The 23,255-nt window shown below is 29.9% G+C and overlaps 1 protein-coding gene across 6 annotated transcripts in view; it reads right to left on the bottom strand.

Moving 5' to 3' along the window:
• LOC136972389 (suppressor of lurcher protein 1-like) overlaps positions 1-23,255 on the bottom strand; it is a 93,474-nt gene that overhangs the window by 29,809 nt on the left and 40,410 nt on the right. For 5 of the 6 annotated variants that reach the window (XM_067266968.1, XM_067266967.1, XM_067266970.1 and 2 more), the window contains 6 exons: positions 20,814-20,870; positions 20,138-20,232; positions 16,331-16,391; positions 16,048-16,228; positions 15,205-15,419; positions 14,817-15,033 (listed from right to left, as the gene is read on the bottom strand). In XM_067266968.1, coding sequence (XP_067123069.1) covers positions 14,817-15,033; positions 15,205-15,419; positions 16,048-16,228; positions 16,331-16,391; positions 20,138-20,155 — 692 coding nt within the window. In that variant the 5' untranslated portion in view covers positions 20,156-20,232; positions 20,814-20,870. Of the gene's footprint in view, positions 1-14,816; positions 15,034-15,204; positions 15,420-16,040; positions 16,229-16,330; positions 16,392-20,137; positions 20,233-20,813; positions 20,871-23,255 lie in introns of those variants that run through there. The other variant, XM_067266971.1, reaches the window with a different exon arrangement.

The following is a 23,255-nucleotide window of genomic DNA, read 5'->3' as shown; positions in this document are numbered from 1 at the left end:
AGTAAATTTTACGTATATGAGTTATTTCAGAAGAATTTTAGAAATTCTTGAATAACTTTTGACTTAATAAGAGAGAATTTTCTTAAATTTTGAAATTTATGTCAGTTCAGATAAGTGAAAACTTAATGATTTCAGATCATTTAAGATAGATTCTGACTTTTTTCTTATTGACTTTTGTTATTGCTCACAGATTGCAAAGGGAGATTAACGGATAAAAGCGAAATACCGTCTAACAATAGCGTCAAATAATAGTAGAACATAATAGGAATAACAAATTATTTAACGTCAAAAAAGAAAATTAGAGATTAGAGAATTGGATTTAGGCCACTGCACTGCTAAAAGACAACTTTAAATGGAAAAAAACTAATTTGTTTCAAACTAAGAATTAAATTTAGAAATTGGTAAATATATAATAAACTGCAATTAATGTTACACTTAATTTTTCAGTTTTTAACTTATTTAAAACAAAATTCGAGATTACTGTATTGAAAAATATTAAAATATATCTTTTATTTGTATGCGTAAATGTAATATTATTTCAATAACTACTCACTTTTAAGCTTTTCTTTCTAATAATTTCTGAAGATATAAATTATAGCATTCAAAAATATTTAGGCAAAAAATTATTTAATTCTTATTAAAAATGATCTCATTAATCTTTATTTAATAATAAATTCTTCGACTCTATTTTAATAATACGGGGGCGATTATTTCTAGGAAACCCACACATTCTCAAGAACTATTTTATTGCATTATATTTTTCTATGAAAATTTACGCGCACCTAACTTGAATTTTGTAAAACAAGGTCTTCCTAAAGTAAATGCTGAAAATGGCCCTAAGCACTTTTGTAGGCGAGACTGAAAATTTGCGAAAACATTTGCTAATGTGATGGCATTTGATAATGTAGTGATGGCAGCAAACTCCCACCGTATCGTATCTTTGAGTGCTTCAATTGTTCCAGTTTATTGTAAACTCACCCGTTGAGTAACTTTTGTTTTATAACGAGAGAATCACTGTACACTAATAGAATACAAACATCTCATGTTTAATGAATACTATTAAGAACTTTAATAACACTCTATTATTAAAAGAGATTGCAGCTTCCATTATTTTTGTTAGATTGCAATCCTTAATTAAATTTAGAAATTGGTAAATATATAATGCAACGTATAACAGATAAACATATGTTTATTTAATTTAAAATATATGCTTTCGATCTCAAATTAGTAGTGGCTTGTCCTTGCCCCTGTATATCATACTTTTCCTGATAACAACAGAGTCATGCAAATTATATACGAAAAATAACATGCACAAATTTTCTAATTTGTGCATGTTATTTTTAAAAAATTTAAAATTTATAACTTGAAGTAATGTTCAAAATAACCACTCAGTCGGTTTGACGAAAAACACAAATTTTATATTTACAGTAAATGTACAAAATAATCCAAATTAGAGTTACAATTAATTATGCACAGACCCTAGTCTGAACAACAACCGACTATTCCCGTACAAATTCGTCGAAAGAACTCCTTACGAACAAACAGACTTGTAATTAACAAAACCTCCGAGTCAGGAACAAGTTCATACACAAACACGTAACTTCCAACGAGAGAGTTAGTTAGCACCTCGATAACGACGATCTCCCTTGATCCGATCCGATCCGATCACCTCCGATACGATCACACCATCCCAGCCGATCGCGATACGAACTTAAATAGTCGACGGCGTTCGAACCCTGCTCCAATCAAATTTGAATGTTCCCGCAACGGCCGCCAACGGTCACTTCCCGCCGGCCAATCGTCCGATGGTTGACGATTCGAAACTTAACGGTTCTTCCCACGGAAGTTCCTAACGGTCGTTTCCAACGGCCGATCCTAACGACTTTTCCGTTATGACAGTTCGTTATAACAAACAGGTGGGAATCGCGCGTCTTGGCGATTCCATACCTTACACCTCCGCGGCCAAGGATCAAACTGAGCTTAGCCCAAGCCTGTTTGATCCAACAACACTCAGCAATTTTACAAATGTCCGTTCGTGCGGACTGACCCTTACCTCCGGTACAACCGGGCAAACTCGCTATAACCCGCGCACAGAGATGCCTCGCGATAGTGTAGGACCCCTTGGATCCCCGAGACCTATCCGCGCGGGTCCCCCTACGAGGAGGTCGTCCCCGTCGCCTTCGGCGCGTCATCCGGTTTTGTTGGTCACCAGATGTCGCTCGGCCCTTCTCACGGAATTTGGGTTTCTTACCGCGAGCTCGGTTGTGACCGTTGTCCGTCGTTTTCCGGACCGGCGATATGCCTCCCTCCGGATTTAGCACGTGTGTCGGTGGTTCCGATTGGCCACTGGCCGCGCCCACCGTGGCCCGAGACCTCCGGGTCTCTTCACCGCTGTGTTTTCTTTGAACCCGAGTGACGGTCGCCAAGATCATGTTCGCCTGTTGCCCAATCAATCCGGCCAAGTCCTCCACGGAATGACACTCCTTCGTAGCATCCAGAGACTCATCCCGTGTCGTATTCGGTAACCCCAGCAGCGGTTCGCTAGTTTCCCCGATCGCTCGTCTTTGGTCATCGGCGTGTCGCGCCAACTGAGTCGCGCGTTCCCGGCCGATATCTCCCAGGTCGATTATTTCCCCGACGCCACACTTAATATACTCTGCTCTTCAGCTAATTCCCTTTCTCTTGCCTCGGAATCCGCTTTCTCTCTCGCTTCCACCAGCGCTCGGAAGTCCCTTTCCGTTAAGAGAGCGTCTGTCGCTTTCCCTAACCTATTGGTGATCGCACACGTCACCCGTGCCGATCCCGGCGTTTCTTCGCGTCCTTCCTCCCACAATCCAAGCGGTACTGACGCTAGGCCTGCCTCTACCTGGTGACCGAAGGCTCCAACGAGTTGGCTTCCCTCCTTCGTTCCCGTCACCGCTTTAGAGACCCATGACTCCCTTAACGCCGACGCTTCCGTTCCCGAAACGTCCTTAACTGGGGGACCATTTCTGCTGCTTACTTTCTCAGCTTCCTTCAGCGACCTCCCGACTTCGGGTTGGATATTATGAACTGCCTCCTCTCGTCTTGCCGCGACTCCACTAGACTCCCTAATGTCCCGGTCTACCTGTGAACTGCGCCTACTTTCTACTCTTAGCATGGGGACTTTGGCCACCCTGACCCCAGCGGTTCCCATCCTCGATCCGGCTACGCACGTGGGCCTCCCTTCTCCCCGCATTGCCTTGACCCGATCCTTTGCTTCCCCGCTCCCCGGTGGGCAAGAGAGTTTGGATGCTCTCACCTCCACCCCCACGCGGTCCGCTGCCTTGGGTCGCATGCGTTCGGCCTCGTCCTCTACCCGCCTATCAGGACACCCTCTTTTCTGCCGGTCAGTTTCCCTTGGCCTATCGAATTCCCCCTGCGGCTTGTTTCCCGACAAGCTAATTCTATCCCTGAAGTCGCGGTTCCCCTCGACTTTAAGTCCTTCGGATCGTGTTTGCCGTTCCTGCCGCCTCGTATCGTCTAATTTCCCGGTGATCCCCAGCCGTAACTTAAACCGTTCTAACTCTATCTCTGCCCTCCTCGTCTCAGACTTGATTTTCGCGATTTCGGCCCGTAACCTACGTGCTTCGAGTTCGCGACTCGACCTGCTTGTCCTACGCGCCATTCCCTGCTCGTCATCCTCCCACTCTCTAGCCTCTAGCTGCCGCGATTTCGCGCGTCTAGGCATCTCTGTGTGCTAGCGAGAAACAAATAATTTACCTGGGTCTAATTGCTGGTGATGTTCTGTACGTACGTCTGCTTCTCTGTCGTAGCTCAGTTCTTCCAATTCTTTGAAGTGTAATCCAGGATAATCCAACGTAATCCAAAGTATCCAAAATATCCTGTCGAGACTGCGCCAGTAATGTTCAAAATAACCACTCAGTCGGTTTGACGAAAAACACAAATTTTATATTTACAGTAAATGTACAAAATAATCCAAATTAGAGTTACAATTAATTATGCACAAACACTAGTCTGAACAACAACCGACTATTCCCGTACAAATTCGTCGAAAGAACTCCTTACGAACAAACAGACTTGTAATTAACAAAACCTCCGAGTCAGGAACAAGTTCATACACAAACACGTAACTTCCCACGAGAGAGTTAGTTAGCACCTCGATAACGACGATCTCCCTTGATCCGATCCGATCCGATCACCTCCGATACGATCACACCATCCCAGCCGATCGCGATACGAGCTTAAATAGTCGACGGCGTTCGAACCCTGCTCCAATCAAATTTGAATGTTCCCGCAACGGCCGCCAACGGTCACTTCCCGCCGGCCAATCGTCCGATGGTTGACGATTCGAAACTTAACGGTTCTTCCCACGGAAGTTCCTAACGGTCGTTTCCAACGGCCGATCCTAACGACTTTTCCGTTATGACAGTTCGTTATAACAAACAGGTGGGAATCGCGCGTCTTGGCGATTCCATACCTTACACTTGATAAGGAAATGATCTATGTATAGTGATTATACATTTATATTATTTGCCATATGTATGCATGCTTATATACATATAAATCTATACAGATGCCAATAAACAATGTTTACAGTGTTTAAAACTATATAAAAAGAAATTATTTCTTTATTAAATTTATGTTTAAGAAAATAAGTTAATAACTAATCAATATATGGTTGTAAGTGACCATTAAATTCTAAAAAAAAATAGTTACAAGGTATAGGATAGTTTTTACTCAAAGTTTCTATCGACCGAATTGATTCAGTTAAACAATTTGGAGATGAATGTCTTTATTTTATAAGAGTATTAATGTTTTACTGGAAAGCTTTCTACGAATTGCTTTTGTTTCGAAGTTATGATGAATCTACGGCCATTTACTCACACACCTTTTTTTCCTTTCTTTTATTTTTAGCAAAAGATAGTGAATTAACATTTTACAATGTAGTATAAGCAAGTAGAAATATAATTCTTTCTTTTTCTGGATAAAAATCTATTTTTAATAAATTCAATTACCAAATTATAATTCATATTTGGGAGCAAATCTTCCTGAATGATAAGAAATGCCAAGACAGATTTCAGGAAAATATTAAGGTTTCCATATTCGCTATAATTGGTATGGTTTGATTATTAGGAAAAAATATATATAAGGGAAATGGTTAAAGATCAAAATCAATATTTGAGATGACGTGTTTCTTATCTACTGAATAACAGTCAAAACACATGGATACTCGAGCTTGAGATCCGTACCAAATGGCCCACTTGATCCCTTTTCATGAGATTTGATTGAAAGTTACTTGATTCAATTTAATAGAAGGTGAAAAATTGATGTTAAAATTTTACTATAAAAGAATAATCCAGAATATTATGCAGAAAAGTTGGTTGCCTATTACTCTAGACACGCCCAAGTTTTTAAATGTGACTTTGATTAATTATCAATCGTTATCGCGAATTTGGTTCCCAAATGACAAAGTGATGAAATATCTGCCAAGTAATTGTAGAGAAAATAATAAAATGAAAATAGAAAGCCTTCAAATTTTATTAATTCTATTGAAAATTCCTATTAAAAATAATTAAAAAATTATGAAGAAATGAACACTTTTAGATTGGCTACTGAATCATTAAATCGAATGTTACAAATTTATTTGTTGATTTAAAAAAGACGGTAAATATGTTAAGTCAATTTCTTCACATTTGATCGTATAATGAAATACACCAGAGGCAATAGTAAAGATTTACTGTTTGTACAAGACACTAACGAAGTTTCCTTTTACTATATTTGTTTCATATTATACATTTATTTAGTGTAAAATCATCATATCTAATATAATTTATTACAAAGTGTACTTTTAAGTCTCTGAAATGTGATCAAACTGTTCAATTTTTATGAGTAGTCACGGTATTTGCTTCCAATTCCTCTAACACGACTTTAAGTAATGCTTTCTCTATACGTTGCTCTTGCAGTCGGTTTTAAAGCCATTAACTTGATTATTTTTCTCTATTCTTTTGATTACTGTATCTAATTTAATCTTTCTTAAATTGTTATTAAATAACAAACGATAATAAATAAAGACAACATAATTAAATAATAAAGATTAAATTTAAAAAATTCGATTTTTATTGCATTTTTATTTAACGCGATTGTTATAATTATTATACTTTTTAAAGTATACAAAATTTACTTTATAGACAATTATGCTTGAATATTTGAGTCAAAAATATATAAATTTTAGAAATGTATAAAAATTATACACTATTTTAATGCATTCAAAATTTAGAGTAAAATGTAATGCATACAATGTTAAGTATATTCTAAAGTTACTGACATTACTCGAGATTTGTAGTAAATGGATGATTTATAGTTTAATTTATAAGCCTTTATGTATAAGTTATTCTAAATTTTTAAACGACAATAATAATAATAATAATAATAATAGTTCTGGAATTAAAAAGATATTATTACACATCTCTTTTATATAGGCTACATCGAAAACAAGAAAATATAGCCATGTCTGTTTTATGTATATAACAAATCTATCACTTTTTAATTAATATTTAGCCATTTCACTGGATTGCAATTTTTTTAAAAATTGTAGACCTATAAACTCTCCCTATCGCCTGTTATCTGTCTGTCCTTCCTTAATCTCGAGAATGCTGTTAGATAAATTAAATTCAAGATATATATTGAAATCTTAATGTCAGAAGGTCCCGATTAACTATATACGAACTTCCGATCTGGACCGTAAATCACGTTAATTTAATTCAAAAATTATTTCCTGAATGGAGTTACATAGATGACTGGCATGACTCTGTTGTTATCAGGAAAAGTATGATATACAGAGGCAAGGACAAGCCACTACTAATTTGAGATCGAAAGCATATATTTTAAATTAAATAAACATATGTTTATCTGTTATACGTTGCAAATTTTAGTTTATTTAGGGAAACTAATTCGTGAACGAGCAAGTTTTAATCATATTTTAAATTATTTAATTAAAATATATGCTCTTCATCTCAAATTAGTAGTAGCTTGCCCCTGTACATCATACTTTTCCTTTAACAATAGAGTCATGTCGGTCATCCATTAACTTCTTTCAGGAAAACATTTTTGAATTGAAATGACGTGACCTCCGGTTTGCATTGGAAGTTCATATATAGTTAATCGGGGTCTCCTGACCCTAATATCTGGTCTCGGATTTTTACCTATGTAACTCCGTTCTCTCTCAATATTAAGGAAAGTCAGACGGACAGACAAACGACAGTAAGAATTTATAGGTCTACAATTTTGTCAAATTGTAACCCAATCAATATTTTAGTTCCTCATATTTCATCTTTCATTATATCAAATTTTATTAAAAGTAAAATTTATGAATATATTTATCAACTGAACAAATATGAAGTTCGTATGAATATATTCATAAATTCTATTAAAAATAACGAAATAACCAGCTTTACAACGACTCAATTCTTTTTCGTTATTATGATGTATGATGTGTCATTCCTTTTAAATTTATAATATATAGTTGGTCAAAGCTAACTGATAGGAATATTTCGAAAATAATCAATAAAATTCTCATTTTAAACGTACCAATCAATAAAATTCAAATTATTTAAAGCATTCTTCCTATTTCGTCCGGTAAACCAGTGTGAACTTCTAAAATATTTGTTTGAAAATCAAAATGGCAACTACAACTAACACGAATTAGGCGTTTCAATGAAAGAACCGAATTGTTTCCTTTCCGTGCAAAGCAAAAGATTTAAAAGAACAACTTGTTCGAGAATACATCACCACTTTTTATACGGGAGAAAACAGGATTTAATTCTATAAGAATTTACTTTCCGAAATATACAAACAGCAATACGAAGTACTATACATTATTTCTGTATTATTATTATAAATCTGTAATATGAAAATCAAAGTCAAAAGTTAACAAGCAAATTATTTATTACAATGCCGGGCTGAAATTTTTAATCATATTCTCTTAATTTATTTAATTTAAAATACAGTATAAGTTCTCCATCTCAAATTAGTAGTGACTCGCCCCTGTACATCATACTTTTCCTTTAACAACAGAGTCGTGCCGGTCATCTATCTAATATTTTTCAAGGTAAAATTTTTGAATTGAAATAACGTGACTTCCGGTTTGCATCGTATATAGTTAATTTCTTCACTACCAAATGTTTTAAAATCCTGAGCTCGTTTGAAAAAGTTTTAACTTAATTGTAAAAACAATGATGATGGAATTATGATGTAAAACGTAAGGAATTTCACGAAATTAGTCAATTATTCCGCAAAAATTAATATATGAGATAAATGTAGTAATAAGTATAGCTACATTATCAGAAAACAGATCAGTCTTCAACTTTTTTTCAAACAAACTGAATACCTAATAATAGTAAAATCGATTTAGTTAATACACAAATCAGTGGCGCATTGTAGCTTCATGGGTGCCCAAGCAAGTTTGAATTATGGGGGTCTCGTTAGTGTTGACTTCAGACATTTTTTTCGGGATAATTTTTGTAGGAAATGTAAAAGATTGGTTCGGAGCTCCTGTCGATAGAGGCTCCAGGCAATTGTGTTTTTGCCACCAGGATAATGCGCCACTGAAACAAGTAACAATCAAAATTAAACCTTAACAAATAAATTATGATAAATAAAATGATTGGGTATTTTTTATTAATTAAAATTATTATTTGTCATTACTTGTATAAAATATATAGAATATATTGTTTTCAGAATACTGTAAAATTATGAATTCTCCCCATTCTTTCTTGCCGCACAAAGAGGATCTTTACATGCCCATCATGGATTTGGCCAGTCCACAATGTGTGTTACTGAACGGCGATGAATGGAATTTGACAGCCCTTGGGCCATTCAAAAAAGTTCTTAGGCTCTGACCCTGACTCGAAAACAAATCCCTCAGAGCGGCAAATACGTACTTTGTTGCTTCGGATATTCCGGCAGTCTATTGTAAATCCTATTACAAGAAACAATAAATATATCACGATTCTCGGATGGTTGAAGGAGTTGGCATTTGTAAAAATAGGAGTGCATTCTATTTCCTGTCTACTTTTTTAGTTTCTTTCTTTAGAAAATATATAAGTCATATATATTTACTGATATACATTGCATTTATCGTTATTAAACGATTCTATTCGAAAAATCTTTACACTTCTAATAAAACCGAATGTTTTAATAAATTTCTTGAAACATTTTTTTAAAATTTTCATTCAAGTTTACATGTATAATACTTCTTTACATCATAGTGATGCATGTAAAATTTTTACAATGAGAAATCTTTCTCAGTATATATTTTGAAAATCAGTAAACATTGATTCATCATTGTATCCATATTATAAATAACAATCTAGTATCGAACAGTTCTTGTTTGAGAAATTCTATTTTCTCCTCAATCGACGGCAACAAAAACAGAACGGCAAAGTTATATTTTCTTGACATCGTGTCTAAAATAATTATTGTCTATAGACCCAATTACGCCTACATCATTTCATATATTGTTTATAACGTGCTGGAAAATATATCTTTTCTTTTTCTATTCTAGTTAAACTCACTTTCCATAAAACCGATTTTTTTTCCGAAACTCTATCTGTTATATATAGATGATTCTATCGATCCAACAACAAAAATTTTTTCTTTAAATTATTTGATAGAATTTTATTTTAAAAAGACGGGCATAATCATTAAATTTTTTATATGATTTTCTTATATTTTTTACTGTATTTTTTATTAAAGTAAATAATAAAAAATTGTTAATTTTATCGTTTTTATAGAAAGAGTCGAGATAATGTGACTGATAAATGAAAATTTGACGTTTTCTCTAGAAGAAATTAAAAATTAAAATCATTGTTAAGTGTAAATAAGCATTATTTAAAAGCAATAAAGAATTTATTACAATGCTATTTTTTTACATGTTTTAAAGTTAAATTATAATTAAGAAAATATAATTAATTAATAATGTAGCAAAGGGAGTAGGACATTCTACTGTAGAATCTGTAAATTGTGCTTAAGAGTACTAAATATTTTAAATTATGAAAGAGGCATTAATAAAATAATAATAAAAATATTTAATAGTTATTATTTCTTATAAAATAAAGTAATAAATATAATTTAAACTATTGCTACTTTACGTAAAATTATTCAATTAAAAATCATTCATTGATTTGTAAAAGGGCATTAGCAGTTAAGTGATTTTTTATGTATGAAATTTCGTAATGCTAGATTAATTTTATCTTTTAATAAACGATGGTAGTGCATTTTAATAAAGTCTTATTTTAGCATTTATGATCTTATATCATACCATGCGGTCGTTTTTCCACTTTCAGTAAAATGCCCAGGCAAGCAATTTGTAGTTATCGCCTCTACGTAGATAATCGAAATTTCGTATTAAAATTTCTCGATTCCTATTAAAGATATCATAACTAAATTTGGAGAGTTTAATATATTCTAATCGACTATCACAATGGTTTAAATCGATTATCAATTTTGAATTATAGCTTTTTGCGCTTTTCTAGTTAAAAATCTTTATTCGAATGGGTGATTTAATTGTGTCCTTTGTATATATTTCACGAAATAATTTAATCAAAAATCTATAATTTATTAAATTTTTCTTCGAGACAAAGATAAAACTTCTGCTGCTTCTACAATTGAAATTCTATACTGGCGTTAAAAGGTAATTATATCAAAGAAAAACATAAATGATTCCTGAAAATTACTACGTATGGAAATATGCAAATTAAAAGATAAAAAGCAATTGTTAGGAAAGAGATGCTTAATTATGATTAATAATAATAAATGAAAAATAATGTTTTAATTAATTCGTCCGTGCCAATTGTTTTCTATTTCTAAAATACTAAAAATTAATTGGCAAACGTACGAAGTAAAAACAGCATTCTTAACTGTAATCATTTAGTGGTATTTTAAGAATATAATTATCTACAAAACTTAGAGATAAATATTTATTTATGTTTGATTTGACAAATTAAATACAGGCCAGTTTTTTAAAGTATACAGCAGAAATATAAAAATGTAAATAACTGATTTTTTCTTTTAACTTTGTGAATATTTAGCAGTTTGCCACAGTTATAAACTAACTGAAATGTTTAATGAATTTCAGTTATATTTTTAATTAAACATATTATAAAGTTTTATTAAACTATTATTTTATAAAATAAATAACTATAAATATATTTTACAAATATTATATTCAACAAAAGGAAGAAGAAATGAAGATAGACCAAAAAAAAGTGTTTAGGTTGGAAAAGCCTAATACCATTTTTTTTTTAAATTCTGGTTTCATTTTTAAAGCTAAACAAGGCTTTTACTGATATTTTAAGTCCTATTTGTTTATTGAAATATGATATTTCTTATTTATTTTGGACTAGTTACAATTGTGCAAATATATTTATTCGTACTTTGATCCCAGCAGTATTGATGTTATTTTAATGAATTTACAGTTTAATTATTAAAATATTAACGAATAAAATATTTAATATAAACCATACAGTATACAATATTGCCATTAAAAGAATAATGAATATAAAAGTTACAGTTATGATTAAAAATATTGTGTATTCGTCACAATTAGATGCAAAAGACAGAAATTGTATTTTATCTATTTATATTTCTATTATTTATATTAAAACACACTACAGAAATACTAGAAAAGGTTTTAAAATTATAATATTTAATTTACTCCAGTTAATAAAAAAGTAGCAATAAAGAGCTCTGATCATTTTTCGTTGGAAGATTAATGCTTTTATAATCAATAATTTAAATTAATCTAGATATATTTTTATTCATTCTACTGTTTAATTAAGAACTACTTAAATAAATTAATATTTAATTCATAAAATAATTTATATGTTAACTCTCAACTGTATACTAATTACAATTACTGCTGTCACACTAACAGTCTTAATCTATATAGTCTTTCTGGAACAAAACTTTATATAGCAGGTTGAAGTACAATAAAGTGTTGCAATATATAAATATACAATAATATTAGATAATTGAACTAAATACATTCTCGCATAATTTTGGTTTAGAAGATGTTTTGAAATCAGTATTTATCGTTCGAATTATATGGAATTAAAATATGATAAACACAATAGTTACGATGTTACGACGTTACTTTTAAATTTACCTAATTAAACTGATTTTTCCCAATTATAATATTGTTTTTAATCTCCGCTAAACTTAAGAATCAGAAACATTTTCTTAAAATTACTGATAGAATTTCAAAACATTAACAATACAACACTTCTGCTTATAGAAAGAATGCAAGAATTACTTGAAATATTCGCTTGGGATTAACTTCATAGTCATGGGATAATAAATACTTTTATTTCATAGTTAATAGTTGCTAATGTTCGTAGCATCCTAAAGAAGCTTACGACGTTTACCATCAACGTCATACAGTATGATGTGAATTAAATTTGGTTACCTGTATCACAAAAGTTCATATTGGTTTGGGAAGTAACTTCCACACAAGAGACATTAAATAATCTATATGAGAAGTATTAAGTAGATATAAAACATTTTGGTCAATTTGATTACGATGTAACTGTTTCTGAACACATAAATAAATTCAAATTACAGAAAAAACTTGTTTGAATATGCAAAGTGATATGCATTTCATAAAGACCACTGAGGTGGGAAATATTGTAATTTCCGAAATTAATCTGGGTAAAATAAAGTTGTTGATTGGCTAGTACTTTTGGTATCTATGGATGTTATAATTCCTAAAGAATAACGGTGTTTGAACCGGTTACATATTGATACTCAATTGTTAAATTTAGCTTTTTGGTAATACTCTAAATATGCAATGCTCAAATGTAATCAAATATCTATCTCAAAAATTTCCTAAGTCACGCTTAAAATTATTCAAAAAGTTATTAAGTAAACGCTAGTTAATTTATCTTAAATATCTTATTGCATTCATTACCTCTTTATATATGTATATATAACGAAGTAATTGAATATATATAACTGAATATCTCTTAAAGCAATTTAATTAGCAATAACTGTTTAACAATGTCTACTTGTAAAGATATACGACAAGACAGAATAATAATACGACATTATAATCATAAAATATGTTAGAGAAACCATTTCATTTTATTTTTATTCAAAAATTGGAAGGAAAATGGTATAAAAGAAAGAAAGAAAAAGAAGGAAAAAAATTTAAAAAAAGGACAATATAACCTAAGGTCACAGCTGCTTATAGTGTGCTTAACTTCTCATTCATAGACTAAAATTTTACTTTTTAAACCTTCATCCATTGAGAAAATACAATTTTCTTTTCAATTATGGAACAAAATAGACTATTGAACCATACTTTTTAATTATATTTGTTTTCCTTCGTAATATTTTGATTAATACAATTTTCCTGTATGTGAGAAAATATGGGAAAATTGATTACGTTTTCATAAATTAATGGATACATTTTTGAAATAAGTAAACTTCAAAATAAAACGTTTACAATTTAATTTTGTTCTACCTTAGTTTCTTTACAAACATAAACGAAATTATATAAATTTCGGATAAAATAATAATCATAATGAGATTTATTAAAACAATATTTTCCGTTTCCTTAAAGAGCGTAATCGATCCAAATATGTAAAAAAGTAATAATTTTGTTTGAAGAAACCAGCAAAACAATTTTAAACAACAATGCAAATCATCTTCGTAAGTAACTATATATTATATAGATATATATATATTAAAAACAAACAAAAGAAAATGACTAATTATTATTGCCTTATTGTCCTTTACTTTCTTATTATATATTTTGTCAACGTGGACATTAATTATTAATAGGACAATTATACTGGTTTTAAGCTTTTACGCAAGAATTGAGGAAAAAGTTCTTAAAGAAAACAGACTTTCTTTATTAAGCTACCTGTTATTTTATAGTTAAACATTATCACCATTGTAAACCTGCTGATGAAGGCATGATAGCCCGAAACACAGATGTGAATCGATGTATGTGTAAAGGTAGCTTAATAAAGAAAGTCTGTTTTCTTTAAGAACTTTTTCCTCAATTCTTGCGTAAAAGCTTAAAACCAGTATAATTGTCCTATTAATAATTAATGTCCACTTTGACAAAATATATAATAAGGAATAAAATGACATTTAAGACAATAGAAATTAATTAAAACATCATAATTTTCTTAAAGAGAAATCCACACATGGATTATTCTATTAAAATCACAATACCTTTATTTTTTTTTTTAATTTTTATATCTAAATTTCTCTTAAATCATAATTCTTAGATACAATTTAATAAGATCTTGTGACATTAAAATTAAATGTAATTTCCTAAGTCACAAATAACGATTCACGAAGACGTTAGTTGTAAGAAAGTAATTAAACGAAAAAAAATTCATCCCCGAAAGAACTGTTTGAATTTAATTCGAATATCTTTAAACGATTTTTCGTTTTTGAAGATTGTATGCCTATTATTTACAGTTTTTCGTTCTTTAACGCAGTATAATGAGATCAATATGCACTTATTATCAAGAGTTTAAATAATGTTTGGTATTTATTTAAAAAAACAAATGGATCTGAGTATTATTGTGATAATTTGACTTTATATCACAATATATCATACAGTAAAATATGTTTAATCTCACGTAAAATAAGCAAAAAAGTGTTAATAATATACGTTATAATATAATTATATTTTATAATTCTGATAAATTACTTAAACAAATACGTTGTAAATAAGTGATTAACGAGTAAACTTTCAGGAAAAAAAAACAATAATTTCATTCTTTATCAAGCATTTTCTGTTTGCATTAGAAATGTCTCACCTCAAATCACCTCTTTGCAATCGGATGTGTTCAAACATCACTTTAACCCGTTCGTTATATCTGGCCATGAAGCGATAAGTGCACTTAATGTCTTTCGGATAGGTACTGGGATATTGAGGGGAGTAAAACTTCCCCCTCGAATGATTAGTACTGCCACTGAAGAACTGATAATCACAAAGAGTTCCTGGTTTTAAATTTCCTTGAGTTTCAAACATTTCTACAAGATAATAAGAGAAGAAATTATAAATGAATTTAATGTTATAGAACCGTGATAAAGGTTTTATATTATTTTCTTTTTTTTACCCCCTTCCTTTTTCAGTTATCGATCTCTATCGTTTACACGATTTCGTTTTTCAAAATATATCGAAGAAACGAAAAATCTACTTACTTTGGCTAAGAAATCGATAAGTTCCGCGAAAACCGGTGTTATTTCCTTGCCTCCAATCAGAATGGAATTCAAAAACAAGCGAATAACTTGATGAATAATGTGTCTGATCGATATCACCCAATTTTCCACACATCACTAAATTCCATGGTGTGTGTTCGTTAACGGAACTTTCTTTCAAATGAAGAAATAACTTCACGTAATCTCCATATATACAACTGTAAGAATAATAGAAACTAGAATTTCTTTCTTGATTTTACAACAAAACCTTTTAAATTAATAATCGTTATACGTGAACGGGTTATTGAAAATTTAAATTTAAAAAATATACTCCAAAATTGTGCGAAATTTCTTTACAGATAATCTTAATGAATTATTTACATAATTTACTTTTATATTTTTTATATAATAGCTTCTTGTCCTTTTTTTTCTTAATTTTCTTTTTTAATTTATTCTTTTATGGCTATGCATTTGGCTATTAGTTTAGGACTTATTACGCTACGATTTTTTTTACGAATCTTGACTACTTTTTCTTTTTATTTCTTATTAAATTCTAGCTGCAATACGTAGAACCAAATAAAATGTAAAAAGAAAAGAGATCCGAGTCAATATTCCTAAAAAACGTAACGTGATAAATCCTAAACTAATAGCCAAATACGTAGCTACACAAGAATAAAATAAAAATAAAATTAGTTATATATATATATTTTTAATTTCAATCTAATTTTAACAATTCTTAATCTTCTTCAGTAGAATAATTTTTCGATAAAAATATCGAGGAAATACTTTTATCGAAAAAAACATTTGTTTTTTAATTATAAAGTTAGGAAGATTCGTACAACTAACTCTAAATTTGTTTTTTGTAGATCAAATTCGTCAAACGTGATCTCGACTATTTCGTCTTCTCCAGCTATAAAGGTATACAGGATACAATCTGTGTTATCTTCGTAGGGGACGGGCCAGTTGGGAGATGTAAACACACCATATTCTTTACCGTAAGTATTGTCGTAGGTAATGCATTCACAGCCTTGGAGGAAAGAAAGAAACATTAATTACACTACCTCCTCTAGAGAATGATGAAGATGGAGAAGAGAAGAATACAAAAAAAAAAAAAAAAAAAAAAACTCACCAGCGCCCAGACCTGTGGATGGAATGACGGAAGATAAAACAGCCCACACCATTGCCACCACCTAAAAGACAAAGTTAAATGTTTTCATTAGTTGTAAAGTAATGAAAAAAAAATCGTTAAATTAGTGTTAATTATTTTTATAATAAACTTTTATTACATATATGAAGTACAAAATGTTACTTCCCGTAATTGTTGTAAATGTACGAATTAAGAGTACGCATTCATTCTACACATTGGGTAAACGTTGTTTGTTAATTGCTTCTTTCGTTTACCCAATTCTTCGGGGAATTGAGTATTCAACAATGTAAACTACCGAAAGAGATCAGATGGCTTTTCAACTGCGATTCCATTTTCTTAAAGTGAAAAGAGACGTGAAATGGAACCAAACTAGATGATTTTAAGCGATTTTCAAATAAGTAAAGCCATTTCTAAAGTACAAAGATGAATAAATAAATAAATTCGAACTAAAAGTAAATAAATAATTCATAGAAGTAGAGGACCTTGAGTGCATTTGTTTTCTTAATATCATCATTGTACGCCAAAAAATACTTTATTATAGAATGGAAATCTTGTTTAAAAGGTTTATAAGTTTTCTGACATAAAAAAAGAACAGCTTTCTGCTATTCGCAGTACGATTGGGAACGATGCTTTTCTGAAGCCTTTCTCAAGAGGACGAAGACGACTTAATCTCATAGGGTCGGGCAGCGAGTTAATATATCCCGCTGCAGATACTTGAAGATATCTGATGTTGCCCACGCTAAGCCATATGGAAAAATAATGTTGTAATGGAAACAGTTTTCTGAATACTCTTATTGGCTCGGTTCTCTTTAGCCAAGACGATTTAATATTCTTTCAATATGATATATCGAATAAAGAGCTCATTTATAGCATTTGAAAATTCTCGCATATAATAGCATTCATTAAAATATTTTATTATGTTTATTTGTATTACGTGCAATATATCTAACAGCTGTTATTGTTTCATTTCTTAATATTACATTTTCAGCTGAATAAATTAAAAACGATTTATCAATATAACGAGAAAAAACTGCAATTTTTAATCATATTTTTAATTTATTTAATTTAAAATATATGCTCGCGATCTCAAATTAGTAGTGTCTTGCCCCTGTACATCATACTTTTCCTGCTAGCAATAGAGTTGTGCCAACTTCTTTCAGGGGAAAATGAATTTGAATTGAATTGAAATAACGTGACTTCCGTTCTAGCTCGGAAGTACATATATAACCCCTAAACTTTCCATATCTGGTCTTGACTTTCATCTATCTAACACCGTTCTCTAAATATAGGTCTACAACTATTTCAAATTTCATCCCAATTAAGATCTAAAATATAGATGTAAGTTTAGATTTTAAAAAAATTAAAAAAATATTTATAAATATATAATTTAAAAAAACAGTATTTTAAAATTTACACATTTTTAAATTAAAAATATTAATTTTATTTATAAATTGATAAACATTTTTAAAAATTAATAAAAATAGAAAAATCAAGTTTAAACTCACAGATCTATTCAAATTCCTTAAATTAACACAAAGATATTTGAGAATAATTTAAAAGTCAAGAATTTGTACCGAGGTTAGAAATAACGAATGTCTCGCATATTTTAAAACCCGCGGTATAAATTTTTACAGCATGTTTGCACGATAATTTATAAATCTACCAAAAGTTTGGAAATTGAAATTAAACAAAGCTACAACAAAGCAGTTTATCGACATCAAGTGGCTAGTAAATATTAAGAATCTGGTGATTGATTTAAATATTAATGCCACGACGATATTCAATTAAGTATGCAATTAATTTAACCGTTAATCAATTTCCATAATTGTTATCACATAATTGTATAATAAATCGTTTTGTTCGTTCATAATGACATTTAAAGAACGAAATGCATAAACGAAAAAACGTATACATTTTTGAAATATTTATAAAAAAATGATATTATTAACTCATTTTTAGTCAACATATTTATAAATTTTTAAAATAATTCGTTAATTAAAGTATAAAGAAGAATTATGAGCGGGTTATTACCATTAACAAATGAGCAATTTAGATATGTGTAATTATATTAAGATCTCTTAAATTAGTCATTAAAGAAATTATTTATATAAAACTTCCAAAAGTTTTGTAAACTAGATATTAATCTAATTTAATGAGTTTAATCTAATTTATAAAAGCTGGTAAAGTTTTACAGATTTAATGTAATCTCCTCAATTATAGCAAATAACAATTTGGTGGCTATTGATAGGCCTACCGAAATTATTTGCATAATGTAAATTATTTAATTTATAAATGTAAATTAGTTACTGGTTTATATTAATGCTACACTTCTGTTTACATGTTTATACATTATATAATGCTTAAATATGTTTACTTGCTCCTAGTTTGTTTATATAAAGTTTGTATTGTTACGAGAATATCTTATAAATAAATAAAATATTTCCTATTTACAAGATGCACATATTAACTGAATTATATACAGTCAAATCTCGGTACTGTTATTTAATGATATATTTTTTTACTCGTAAAATACACAATGTTTTCCTTTCACTACAACTCTGTAAATTAAATTTTAATTAATTTTAATGTATTACTCTTTTTTTTTGGAATCAAAATGTGATACTCTGTAAATACAGCATTTCTATCTCACCAACGTTATCTGCAGTTAGTAGGCATTATTACAGACGAGGACAGTTACCAGATTTAGCCTGTTTTTGGTATTTTAGCGCCTAAATTTTTTGTTTAGCGCTTAAAATTAATTATCTTTTTTTCTTTGTTTAGCTGAAACGTTAGCTTTTGAGCAATTTTTTTTTTCATTACACGTAACTCTAAACTTAGGAAGGAAACTAAGTTTTAATTTTTTTTCTAGAGCAGTTTTAACGCTTTTTTTGGCACTTTCAGTTTTTCAGGAAATTATAAATTATAGTAAACTACGTTGCATTCAAAATCCGCCAGAACCTGTTCTTGTATATGCAAATGTAATCGTAACAAAACCTCTTTTACTTTTAGAATTAGTGTAATTTGCAAAACTAAGATAACTTTACATAATTTCTGGAGAATTTTGTTATGTTAATATCATTTAACATAATAGAGTTCTCTTAGAAAGTGCACACAGATGCCTTAGTGTTGCAAATTGCTTTTTGTGGCCTAATCTTTTTAATAAGTATATTTTCCTTAAAAAATTATATTTTGGAATTAGTTTAGGTTTTAGTTTTACTTGTTCATTTTTTCTAGGAAGATTCAGATTCTGACTGGTTTTGGATTTTGATGTTTAACGTGTAAGTTTACTGCAGAAATAATATGCAAGAAAATCATTCAAATCTTAAACTACTGTAGAGGAGACTAATAATACTATACGTTTTTCTGTTCTAACATTGTCTAATTTTGTAAAAATAACCCTATTTACAGTCCCACAATGTTAAATGAGAAGGGAATACTCTTTTAAAAACTCTCACTGTAACAATAAATCTCTCTACAACAATATTTTTCATATTGTTTCGCTTAATATCTCTCTAGAAGGATTTGATTGTATTTAGAAATATGTACATTTACTTTTATTTAACAATAAACAAACTTATTGTTTAAGTATTTAATATATCGATGATCTTGAGGACCCTGAATCAGATCTGAGCGAGCAACTCCGGATATGTCAGACTTCGTCCCTGACCACCAGACCTCAATTGTAGGCCTGGCAGAACTCGTGATAGAAATGATTAAAGAGACTCACTTAGTACCCAGGAGGAAAGAGTAAAAATATATATAGTCTATATATGTAGCAATTAAACTTACCTCATTCATATTCAGCATGGTGTTAGTGTGGAAAGCTTCCTTGTCATGGAGATATCCAATCAGCCAACTTATCGTGCTCAGACTCCATCGTTAATCTATACAACACGGATAACTGATATCAATGAGAACATTTTACAATATTAATATTAAATCATATTTTGTTTTGATGGTTATTTCCAAATAAAATAAAAATCTGTTAAACAGTCAATATTTGCCCTATCATTTCCATTGAACTCGTATGTATTGGATGCCGGCCATATTACTACAATACCAGCTGCTGCTTTAAAATTCTAAATTTTGAAACTGTTCCAGCTGTTGCGAGAGAAAGTTCGATTGCCGATTATAAGTGCTATTTTTTCCCTAACTTCAAACGACAGAATAACGAGATGCCTTCTTTAATGACGTGTGAAAGAATAAATACTTATCATTACAGGTTTGAGGACTTTTCTTCTAAGAGTAACAAAACTATGCAAAACCGACTCATTAAGCTTTCCAACTATTCTAAATGAAGCTGAAATCTGTCAAAAATAGAACTAAAACAGTAGAAAAATAGTAAGAAAAAAGGTCTACTTCTGATTTTACTGGAAACGAGCCCAGAAAATTCCCTAATTGAATGCCTTTCGAATAATGCAATTATATCACGACTTTTTAAAAAATTTTACATAATTAAAATTACCATTTCATCGAAGATTTCGCTTCCTCGTTATCAGGATAATTCTTCCATTGTGATGGACTGAAAAAAAGAAATTAATTATCATATTGATTAATCGAATAATAATAAAAAAAATACATAAATAATTTAAATCTAAAAAATATTGAAGATTTTATGTTTGTATTTTCTCTTATCAGCAAGAAAACTGAATAAATTTTAAAAATAACAACTCGTATATCTGAATTTGGTGGATGTTATGTTAAGGAAAGTCAGTTGAAGTTTTTTAAATGGTTCTTCAAGAAAAATCAATGAGTCGAGTGTTATTTTTAAGCTATAAAAATACAGCAACTTTTCTTTGTGTACCTGATAGAATTTTCTTTCCAGAACTTTTGAGACCAGGAAGATTAATTAAAAATAAAAGTTTATACAACTGTAAAGCTGAAGAAATGTTTAAATCATTTTTAAAATTGGACAGTTTTTTTACAGTTTAAATTAAATTTAACGTAATATATTCATAGATCAATTTTAATCTAAGTTACCAAATTTATTATTATAAAAAACAATAATTAATTTAAATAATAAATAAAAATATACTGTAAATGCTATAAATTTTTAAAGATATGTTTTAATGTAGTAACAGTAAATAATACAAATAAATATTTATTAAAAATCACTTATTTTTTTAAAATAAATTATATAATATATATAATAGATGTAAACGAATTTACAATTTAGTTTATATAGACTATAGAACTATAAGAATAACTCAATATATTTTATGAGGTGCTTCGTTAGCACTGTGAACCTCTGCAGATTTCCTTTGTCTTGTCTTTATGACAAGACTAATGTTCTACCATTTTCTCGAGTGTCCCCTGTTTCCTGATCACCCGCCTCAATGACTAGTGATGATAAATCTCCTGTTCACACTAAAATCACAGTCAAAGGATTTTGATAATTAAAGAATTCCGTTGTTACGAAAAATGTATTTTTATTGTAATGTCCAAAATATCTTTAAATATATCATTTTGGTAGTAGTATAATACGAATATTTTATGAATAAACAGCCAAAGATACCACGAATATAATCCAAAGAAAAATTTAATATAAGAAATTTCATCAGAATAATTTTCATATGAAACATTACAGAATAATGAAAATTATGTAGAACAAATCTTTTTTATAATAATAATAAACTTTTACAGTAGTAGTAATAATTGAATTTATCTGTGATTCATTAAAGTAGTTTTAATTATAATACACGAGATACAATAATATCCGTTTAATGCATTCATTCATGATAAAATCTTCCTCAGTTCATTAAATTGTTTACATTACTTTTAGAAAAAATTGATAAATCACGTCATTTTAAAGAAAATCAAGCGATTGATATAATCTCGTACTAAAATTGCTTATTTCTTTCATAATGGTGATTTGCAAGGACATACTTAATCTACACAAATTTTATAAGAAGAAAAATTGAATTCTTGGAATCCGAGGAATTAGTTGCTCGTTTAAGAAGTCCAATACAAAATTCTTGTTTTAGTAATCGCGATTACCCAAAGTCTATGAGTTAATCATGTGCATTAAAGCCACTTTAATTGATTAAAAATAGAAGAATGCGATAGAATCGAGAGAGACGATGGATTCTCTGGCTTCCAACGGTTAAACATTTAATCGGAATGGACTGAACCGGAAAATGATAGAATGGCGAACTGAACTTGATGAAAGAGAAAATACTGCTGAAATACATTGTTTGTGTGAGACAAAAACGAAACGTAACCTAGAAAAATTGAGCAATGGACTTGTCGAATAAAAATAGATTGCCAAAACGTAACCAATATTAATTCTCGCATTAACAAAAATGTTTTGATGTTGAGTTAATAATGATTTTTTGTGTTAATGCATATTTTGATACTAGAAATGAAGAAAAATTATGGTTAAAATTATTTGTATTTACTAAAGATTCAAATTATTTTTCAGATAAACTTCAGTTTCGTTAGCCCTTATTTACTTAAAATGTAAATTAATAATATTAAATATTACTATTTAATTATCTATAATACAAATTCTTATGTTCTATATATTTCTGTCCTATATAAAGTATATTTTGACGAATTTTCTGTATGCTCTGTATGTTATGTATCAATGTTTCCAAATCCATATAAACTTATAATGAATAATGCGTACAAAATATAATTTGAAAAAGTATTTTCTAATTTATTTTAACTATAAAATGAATTAGAAAATATTTTATTGAAAAAATAATTAATTTCTTAGAAACATGAATTTATGGTTAATGTTACCCTCGGTGCCAAGATGGCGGCTCGTCTCTGATTCCAGCAGGAAACAGTGGGACGCACGTTCTAACCTAACCTAACCTAACCTATTCTAATAAATTACCATAATTATTAGCAACCAAATTATTAGAATAGGTTAGGTTAGGTTAGAATGTGCGTCCCACTGTTT

The sequence above is a fragment of the Centruroides vittatus genome, unplaced genomic scaffold, assembly GCF_030686945.1.
Source record: "Centruroides vittatus isolate TY-2023 unplaced genomic scaffold, ASM3068694v2 contig_290, whole genome shotgun sequence".
Taxonomy (NCBI): domain Eukaryota; kingdom Metazoa; phylum Arthropoda; class Arachnida; order Scorpiones; family Buthidae; genus Centruroides; species Centruroides vittatus.
The sequence above is the reverse complement of the archived record's forward strand: the minus strand, read 5'-3'. Positions and strand labels throughout refer to the sequence as shown.